Raw genomic sequence first — 10,325 nt, forward strand, 5'->3', positions numbered from 1 at the left:
ATCCATCCATCCATCCATCCATCCATCCATCCATCCATTATCTTTACTTGCTTCTTCCTTTCTAGGTCACAGGGATCACTGGTGCTCATGTCCAGCAGTCACTATGTGAGAGGCAGGGGACACCCTGGACAGGTCTCCAGTCCATCACAGGGACACATAGAGACAAATGAGACAAACAACCATTCACTCTCTCACTCACACCTAGGGCCAATTTAGAATTACCAATCAGCCTAACATGCATGTTTTTGGTCTGTGGGAGGAAACCGGAGAACCTGGAGAAAAAACATGCATGCAGAGAGAAAACATGCAAACCGCCCCCCCACCCCCCACCACTGGGATTTGAGCTAGCAACCTTCTCGCTGAGTGGAAACAGCTCTACCAACTGTGCCACAATGCCCGAAAGTAAAAACAAATACAATAAATTCTGGATGGAATTTTGCTAAAATTATAAGAAAAACGTATAACTATTTTCAATATTTGTTGCTAACCAGTTAGGAGTTGTTGGGTCTTTAGGGGCAGAGACAATCAAGAGAAGATGAGTTTGGGGAGTACTTGAGAACCATTAAAAACATATTTAACAAGTATAACAAATAAAATCTATTTTGAAGAAAATCATAGTCATGCCGGCTTTTTCTCATTACAGAATAGACTTTAAGTCTCTGCAGAAGCACAGATCCTTCCAATCTAACAATCTACTAAAAAAAAAAAAAGTTCCGGATAGCAATGTTGAGGATTACATCCAAAGCAACAATCTTGATAATCAATTAATTTGATCAAGTACTATCAGTCTCAGGCAGCGTAACTCCCAAATAAAAAAACAGTGCACGACACACTCTGGCTGAAGAGCATTTGCATGTCTCCTCTAGGGTATCTCAAATGAATTACACAATGTGGCATCTAATATAATTATATTTTTACATATGAAATGGAAATTTTAAAGTTCTAATTGAAAGTTCACATTTTAAAAATCACCCTTTCATGGAATTTTTCTTACCCACAGTTTAAATGACACACATTTGCACTCGCCTAAGGAAAGTGTTGCTTTTCCCTGCCTTCCAGTTTTTACCAAGACGGTGCAGCAACAAAACTGTGGGGTCATCACAATTTCAGCTTTGCAGCTCTAAGTGCTGTAAAACCAATGTCACACTTTCTGTTCCATAATAAATAAATACTGGCTCAAGTTAAAAAATCAGGTTACAACATGCATTACACTTGACCAATCCTAGGTTTTTGTTGGCAAGTCTGCAGCTGATACCTGCTCAAGGTTTCATACATAAAACAAATGATGGGGGCATTGTACATGTTTGTTTTAAAAGAATCCACATCTCCTCACTAAGTGTCAAGTCCAGTGCCTGTTAGAGCAGCTGTCCTCCAGTGCAAGAGTTGGGGGTTTGATTCCACCAGCAGTCTCATGTCCAAGTGTCCCTGAGCAAGATACTGAACCCCTCTTTGCCTCCGATGTGTGTCCCATAGGTGTCTGAATGATCTAAAGCTCTGATTAATATTTGTAGAGATCTAGTAGAGTGCTGTATGAATGGGTAAATGAGAACACAGGTTGTAGTGTAAAGAGCTTTGAGTATCTCGATAACTTAAAAAGGCACTATATAAGTACAGTCCATTTACCATTTAAGTGCAGTTTGCAATATAAAGAGAAGATTAGGAGTGGTAATTTTCTATTACTCACAGTAGACAAATTATAGTGAACTAGAGTGAATGGTACAGGTTGAAAGAGTTTACTCAAGTAGGTTTACAGATATATGCAGGTTGGACATGTGGGTACACTTTCAATGTAAACAAAGCACTAAGATCAGAGGTTAATCTGAGCTGGATTCTGTCAGAACAGGATGCGGGAACTCTCTTATTTTGACAGGGTGCGTTCCGGTATCTGTTTGCTTGGATCCAGTAATTCTCAGGCGTAGTAATAATAAAGTTATGAGCAAACATGACTGCCTTGAACGAATAAAACTTATGCTGGATATCCATCCATTCATTATCTTTACCCGCTTCTTCCATTTTGGGTCACGGGGGTCGCCGGTGCCCATGTCCAGCAATCACAGTGCGAGGGGCGGGGTACACCCTGGACGGGTCGCAAGTCCATCACAGGGACACATAGAGACAAACAAGACAAACAACCATTCACTCTCTCACTCACACCTAGAGACAATTTTAGGGTTACCAATCAGCCTAACATGCATATTTTTGGTCTGTGGGAGGAAACCGGAGTACCTGGAGAAAACCCACGCATACACGGAGAGAACATGCAAACTCCACCCAGAAAGGCCCCCGGACCAGGATTTGAACCAGGGACCTGCTCGCTGAGAGGCAGCAGCTCTACCAGTTGCGCCACCGTGCTGCTATGCTGGATATGTAAACTGAAAATATTTACATAAACACTAATTTTAAACACAACAGCCACTTACGAGCATACAAGCTGCCCCTTCAAGTAGCATTTCTGCGTCTAACCTTAAGAAAATCTCTGCCTGTAAAAGAGTGGTGGAGGTGAATGCTGAGCTAACCAGTCAGTCATATGTGGCAGGCAGGAGCCCAGATGGAGGAGGCACATGGAGGTTTCACATGTGGAGTCAGACAACAACGAGCAGGGATGATGTCAGGCTTGGAACCATCAAGGAAGGGGTGGGGGGATGCTTGACTGAAGCGGAGTGTTTACAAATGTAGGTAAACATAGATGTTTAACAACCCGTTAAAATACACAAAAATGCAGGAAATTGCATCTACTTTATTAAAAATTTTCTGGGGAGGACACCCCATACCCCCCCCCCACACACACACACGGTTACCGCATTTTCCACCGTACACGTTGCACCGCCCTATATGTTGCATCAGTCCAAATATGTCTAAAAAGTGGAAAAAAATCCGTAAATATGTCACTTTGCTGTATAGATCACATCTATTATGCGTCACCGCTGACGTGTCGCATTTGTTACGCTTCACCGCTGACAACCCAAAGATGTGAGCCAAACCCAGAAATGTGTGCCAGTGACGTTTGCTTAATAAATTCACTTTGATGGTCAAATCAGCTGCATTTCAAAAATAGTTTCACTGCCTCGGTGCTCCGGGAGCGCACAAAGGGAGGAAAAAAAATAAGGAAGAACGCTGCTCATTTCTTCAAAATTTAACAAGAATAGCACCTAAAACAATTTTTTTTTTGCTCGAAATTATAGCAAAGGTGTGTCTCAGGCTAAAGTTTCTTTAATAAATGCACTTTAATGGTCAAATTAGCTGCATTTCTCCAGGGCGGTGCAGCTGATTTAATTTGCTCCAAGAAGCGAACAGAACGAAGGTGGGAGGACTATGGCAAGCCGATTGTGTCATTAATAGCTGGTGAAGATTCTCAGTCATCCAGGACATGGTAAATTCAAAAAAGTTAAAAAAAAGAATAAAGTATAAAGTATAATAAATAAAGTCCAGTTGTTTTTGTCTTGAACTTTAATGAATTTGTCATTATAGCCACGTTTACCTAATACATGATACAACGGCATGCCTTACTGATACTACTACTCTGCTGCCATCTAGTGGCTGAAAATGGTACTGTTAAAAAATCAGTCAGAATGAATGAAAACGGTCATATCTCAGCCAAAAATTGGTTTATAAATATGGGGAAAAATCACCAAATGTAGCTTCAGACTATAAGTTGCAGGGCATGCAAATTACGCAAAAACAAACAAACAAAAAAAACGCAACTTATAGGCCGAAAAATATGGTACTTGTGTTCTGGCAAAGATCGGTTTATAAATTGAGCCCTGACTCAGATGATACCTGAACCTCATTAGCTTACTTGGCTCAATCTGAAAGTAATATGTAATTTGTACCAATACATCAAAATTGTCAATCTTCTCCATCCTAAACAGCTACTTATATGGACATCAAAATTGTTGACCTATTTTCAGTCCCTTCAGTTGTTGCCATACTTAAACAAAAGCATGTGGTAGTTGAGAGCCTTACACACATTTTTCTTACACGTTTTTAATTTAAGGACACAACAATTTAAAAATATGTTTCCCCAGTATTTTTTTAAAGCTTATTAGAATCATAACATGATGAATACATGGTTTTGTTTTCAAAGTCTGTCAGAATGACTTGTCTTGCTGAGGTCCAGGTCCAATGACAGCTAACTGTGGAGGCAGGTGACTCACAACCATAAACTTGAAAACACAGATTAGTCAGCCAGACTCCAGCAGGTGCACACAGGAGGCAGGGTGGATGCTATGTGAACTTTTGTCACTGTTTTCACATGACTTCCCTCAATATGAGTCTGAAAGGGCAAATCAGAGGAAGAGGCAAGAAGTCACAGCTGTGGAAAACAAGGACATCTCAATAGTGTTGAGTTTAAGAAATAATACACTCAGCGTGCTCACAACTGCTGCTACGAGACAAGGTTAGGTCAGACAGGGCCAGCTGAAATTTTGGAGTCATCTGTGGAGGCTGGTATGGAGTGTTTCCAGTGTTAGAAATATTGTGATATTAGATGTGGGGGAGATTACTCACAAGTGAGTGAGTGTGGATCCACATCTGCACATGAAAACACAACTTAGGCAAGATTCTTACAAAAGCAGGCTACACTCAAATGCATTACATTCAGCTTCTAATAGATTAAATGCCGATAAATACAAAAACAAATGCACACAATGTCCATTTAATGTCCTCAGATTACACTAATTTATTGAAGACGTAAGCTCTGGCATTGGATGTGCATGTTTATTCTGCCTAAACAAAGACAGGCTGAGAAATGCATGTTGAATATTTAACCATAACGAGTGGGATGTCCTCAAACGACCTCGACTTCTACACTTTTTTTTTTGCAGAGGATGACACGGAGACGTGCCGTGGCACTTCTCACCAGCAGTGGCTGGGGATTAAACAGAAATGCACCCACAGAAGACGTTCCATTAGGATGCTGTGGTATGAACCAAGACAAGTTGAGTAAGGCAAAATGTGGTGTGATGAAAGGGTTAACTGCATAAAGGGGAAAGATAAACACATTACTGCTTCGCTAGTTGCCGCAAGTAACGTAATGAACTCCTAATCGCTGCTGAGGGTGTAATTCATCTATAAAATCAGCAGCAAATTGAGATGAGGAAAATCAGTTTCTGATCTATCTCATGCGGGAGCTTAGTAGGAAAGATATTGAACTCTCAAAAGGTTAGGAGTAGCACTTTCCTGTCAGCATTGATATTCTGTCAGTGGAAACGTCCCCCTCGGCTGCGTCATGTACACACGGGCCTGCCAAGCAGCACCCATGTCAGGCAGATGAATGCATCTGTATTCTGCTCAGGCTGGCCTGATAAGAAGTGACTAACACCGAAGGTCAGCATGTCATTCTCTCAATCAACTCCAGCAGCACACAATGTCAAAAGCTTTGTTGAGTGCAGTTGTCAAGAGAAGGAGTATGTTTACCCTCTCCACCTAATTTCCCCACCCATCCCGTCTCCTCCTGGTCCTTGTCATCCCCTGCCTCCACCCCCAACGACTTACCTGCTCTCTCCAGAGAAAAAGCAATCACAGAACATGTAGAGCGCTGTGCATGAGCGCTGCGCTCTTGGCACCTCAACTCCTCCTCCACCTTTACATTCCTATTTCTTACTGTCAAGCATCCCACAACAGGTTCTGGTCAGAGCCATCCTGCTTCATCACATATCAAAACCCCTAGACATGTGTGTGTGTGCGTTTATGTTCCCGTCATGTATTGTGTGCTTTCATTTTATGCTCGTGCATATGTTTAGACAAGATAAAACCAGGGCAGTAAAACTGAAAGGAACACTCATGAAAGGAAGGAGAGAGACAGACAAAGAGTCGGGTGGTGAGTGAGAAGGCACAAGAGAAAGAAATGACTCACCTTCTCTGCCGACTGGGCTGTGCCAAAGAAAATTGGGATGAAGGCCAGCCACACTATGCAAGTGGTGTACATGGTGAAGCCAATGGGCTTGGCTTCATTGAAGTCTTCTGGTACATCCCTTGTCTTGATGGCATAGATGGTGCAGGTCACCATCAACAGGATGCTGTAGCCCAGCGAGCAGATAATTTGCAGGTCCGTGATGTCGCACTTCAGCACGCCACGGGCCAGCATGGGGTTGATGGTCTTTTGCTCATCGTAGTCAATGATCGTGTCTGGCGGGTCGACAGCAAACCACACCAGCACCCCCAGCAACTGCACAGAGATTAAACTGGAAGTGATGGCGATCTGTGAGGTGGGACTGATGAAGCGAGGGGCCGTGACCGTCTGCTTGCCCTGCTCGAAGATGCGATAGATCCGATTGGTCTTGGTGAGCAGGGCGGCATAGCTGATGCACATGCCTAGGCCCAGGAAGATCCTCCTGAAGGCACAGACGGCCACGTCAGGCTTGGCGATCATGAGGAAAGTGATGATGTAGCAGAGAAAGATGCCAGTCAGCAGCACGTAGCTCAGCTCTCGGCCAGATGCCCGCACTATGGGTGTGTCATTGTAGCGCACAAATGTTGCCATCACAAAGATGGTGGCGATGATACCAAGCATGGCCAGGAAGACGGGGATAACTGCCCAAGGTGAGTGCCACTCCAGCTTGATGATGGGGATGGGCTGACAGGCTGTTCTGTTGGAATTGGGCCTCTTGTCGTAGGCACATAATCTGCAGGAAGTCTCGTCGTACTGGTACTGGTAACCATCACACAGCTCGCAGTGCCAGCAGCATGGCATGCCCTTTACTTTCTTTTTCCTCTCTCCGGTTTTGCAGGGTAGACTACACACCGAGATGGGCACCTCCTGCTCACCATCTGGCCACTGAAGCTCCTCCAGCTGGGGGAGATGTGACAGGAAGAGGAGTCAGTGACGGTGACATAAGCAAGAGGTATCCAAACAGGATGTCAATTTGTTGTACAAACACAACATATAAACCTCCCACAGCCTACAGGAATGGTTAACTTATTACGGTGCAGCATTATTCTTGACAGTTTCTTAAGAGAACAGTGTTTTCCAATATTTAAAATAATTAACATCACCATAGCAACAGAGAGCACTTCTGTTCAGTGAAATAAAAATAAATGTGAATTGCAAAAGACATTAGGTTTTAATACAGAAGCCAGTGAGGTATGAAATACGTGATGTGAAGGAAGGAAAATGAGATTTGGGTTCGCAAAACGTGACCGCTCGACTTTGCAGGCCCATTTCGAGTTTATGATCCTGTCATGAAGAAGAAAAGTGAGGTATACAGAAGCACCGTAATGCTGCGTTCGAGTCCTAAAGGCCTTGAGGCGTTGTATGATTCAAGCTAAACCTAAGTACTAGTTTGAACATACAAGTCAGACTAGAAAGCCGTGACAAGATGGATTTCCATATTTTTGGGGAGGTTAAAAAAAAAAAAAATTCACATTACTATGAGATGATCTTTTGATTTATTTTAAAGGTGCACTGAACTTTGGCTTAAAAGCGCCAGAAGATCAAAGCGTTATCAACTCGGTTTCACAGCTGTATCAAAGATCAGCAGTGAGTGACTTGATACCAGAATAAATTTTCTTCATGTTTTTCTCCACTTCATCTCCAGCGCACTGAGGGCCGGTTTACATCTGTCATTAACATGAATCTTTGGTGATCCATAACACTTCTAAGCGTAAATGCCAACATGCTCAGGAGAGTTTGAGGATCACACAGATCACATTCAGAGCTGGTCAGAACCTCAGGGAGTTAAAGTCAGGCGTATCCTGGACCACAAAGAAGAACCTCATGTTATTGATGTCTTCCATCTAAACCAGAGGGTCACTGTTAGAATTTTTATTTCTTATTTTTAAACACTTTTATCATTTATCAATGACAAAAAATACCTGCAGTATTTTGTTTGAGTAGCTGCAGCAACTATAAACTTTTAATTAATTCTGCAGAACTCTTGTGTTCACTCCTTACTCCTTTCACTGAATGCTAAGAGACGAGTAAAGCTGACGACTGTGCGGTCCTCAAAACTGATGTCTGAGCAGAAAACTTATAGGGAATTAATGGGACAGTCTGGTCATTTTTGAAGCAATATTCTGTCAAATTATTATCAATAGTTAGTGCCTTATCAGCTGTGACATCAGTCATAGAGCACAGAGTTTGAAGAAAGAGGCAGATGTTTTTTGTCAAGGCTAAACTAATGACTAGCCCAGGAGTCTGCAACCTTTTTGATCAAAAGAGTCATTTCTGTCCCTTCGCTCACTAAATAAAACATGTTTGGAGCCACACAACCTGCTACAACTGATTATCAACTGAAGGCCCATGGGCCACTCCACTTTGTTGGAGAGGGGATTTTTTGGCCAGTGGGGGTGACATTATAAAACTAAAATTATATCATGAATTTTAACATTTATTGATATTTTTACATTTTATGACAATAAAAAAGACCATATCACGTAAAGAAGGAACATAATTATCGTTTATACAAATGTTGATTCAAATTTAAACACTGAACTCTGCAGGCCTGTGTGAGGAATAATAAACAAGTACTGGGCGGGGCTGAGGTAGCTTGGTGGCCATGCCAGTGCCCCCGTCTTGCAGTCCTGAGGTTGAAGGTTTGAGCCCGGGTTGTGGCAGGAAGGGCATCTGGCATAAAACAAATTGCCAAATCTTTCATGCAAGTGGTGACCTCTGAAGAAAGGAACAGCTGAAAGATACTAAGTTACTTACTACTTCAACAATTTCCTGTGGGATCAATAAAGTTCTTATCTTATCTTACTAGTAGTTATCGGGCAAAAATGTATAAAAAAAAAAAAAGACAATAAATCTACCAAAAACCAGCCTTTTGTGTTGTGGGTATAAAACGCAATACAATTAAATGTCTTTAAGTTTTGGTCAAAGCTTCAAAGAGCTGCCGATGAGGGACTAAAGAGCCACATGTGGCCCCAGAACCACAGGTTGAAGACCCCTGGACTAGCCAAATGAGGGGCCCTTGTTTATTCTGAGGCTGCAAATGTATCAATCAGTCCATGTTTCCATCATGTCCAGTCCGTCTAAAAGTTCACTCAACTCCTGGCAGACTGATACATTTGCAGCCTCATGGTCTATCTAAGGTCAGCACACATATTTGAGTAACGGATGTTGTTTTGTTGGAAAAACAACAAACTAAACATATTGGGTCATGCAAAAGTGTAGAGGTTTATAATGAGCTGGAGTAGCGTTCATTCACAGCATGCTGTTGTAATGGAAAAAATCAATGTATAAACCTGAAAACTATAAATGTGCCTTTGTTTGGTCAGCCATTAGCCTAGCCTGGAGGAATGTGTCTTCTCCATCTGTTCCATGACAGCTGATGAGGTACTAGCTGTTGATCAGTATTTGACAGAACATTATTAAAAAAATTCAACAGATTATTCCTTTAAGAAACAAGTGTTGTGTATCGGACTAAGAAACAGAGTTCCACCATCTAAGTTTTTTTTTAACATTTTAATCAATTAATGTTTTTACATTTCTGTGCAGACGGACCACAGAGGAGTGTTTTTCTCTGGAAACGTCGAGTATGAACTTAACTTCAAGGGTACACAACTTGGATCATTTGAAACATACTGAACAGAACCAAATCAAACTAGTTTCAAGTAAAGCATCAAAGTTTAGTGAAAGACTTCAAGGTGTAGACAAACTGCTCTACAGAAAACAGCTCGACTGACTTCTTAAAGTGAAACTCTTTTCCTGAGATCGTTGACACGGCTTGTTAAACCTAAAAGTGACGATCAGACTTTAAAAGGAATCTTTTCCAGTCCCTGTTGTCCATCATCTTGTGTTCAAAAAGCAAAAAGTGTCATTTTTACACAATTGATGCGCTCACCAAAGATGTCACAGTGTTCTGCAGAGACTTTAAGTGGCTGTTTCTTTCTTTTTTTAACCTAACTTTTATAGCGTCAAAAGGAATGACGATCAGTAGAAAGAAAAAGAAATGTGGTCAATGAGCGACTGTTAACACAGCTCATATATTTATTGAGTAAACTAGAGATTTGATTAGATTTTCTTTTTTTTCTCCTATTCTACCTTAATATGGCAAGAAAAAACAAGTTTGCTTTGATTCATAATTACCCAAAAACATAAAACTGTCTCATTTTGCCCAGCTGTTACTGAGGTTTCATTAAAAATATCCTTCTCTTTTTTTTTAAACAAATTTTATTTAATAAAGATTAACAGCAAAACATATGAATAACTTCTGCTGTTTCACTCGAAGTAAAAAAAAACCAATAATAACACATGTTAATAACAATTCTTCAATATAATTAAACCCTTTGTTCACCGGTGGCCAATAATTAGAGATACTGAGCAAACGCACACATGAAGTGTGTGTGTGTGTGTGTGTGTGTGTGTGTGTGTGTGTGTGTGTGTG

General features: G+C 41.4%; 1 protein-coding gene across 1 annotated transcript in view; it reads right to left on the reverse strand.

Moving 5' to 3' along the window:
• Positions 1 to 4,177: 4,177 nt before the first annotated feature.
• The window catches only part of LOC119417253 (metabotropic glutamate receptor 7), a 52,848-nt gene continuing 46,700 nt past the window's right edge, over positions 4,178 to 10,325 (reverse strand). The window contains exons 7-9 of the mRNA XM_037684464.1: positions 5,855 to 6,790; positions 4,507 to 4,530; positions 4,178 to 4,273 (exon numbers count right to left, since the gene is read on the reverse strand). Of these exons, the coding sequence (XP_037540392.1) occupies positions 4,178 to 4,273; positions 4,507 to 4,530; positions 5,855 to 6,790 (1,056 nt within the window). The remainder of the gene's footprint in view (positions 4,274 to 4,506; positions 4,531 to 5,854; positions 6,791 to 10,325) is intronic.

Source organism: Nematolebias whitei, chromosome 11 (genome assembly GCF_014905685.2).
Source record: "Nematolebias whitei isolate Nwh7 chromosome 11, NemWhi1, whole genome shotgun sequence".
NCBI classification, from domain to species: Eukaryota; Metazoa; Chordata; class Actinopteri; order Cyprinodontiformes; family Rivulidae; genus Nematolebias; species Nematolebias whitei.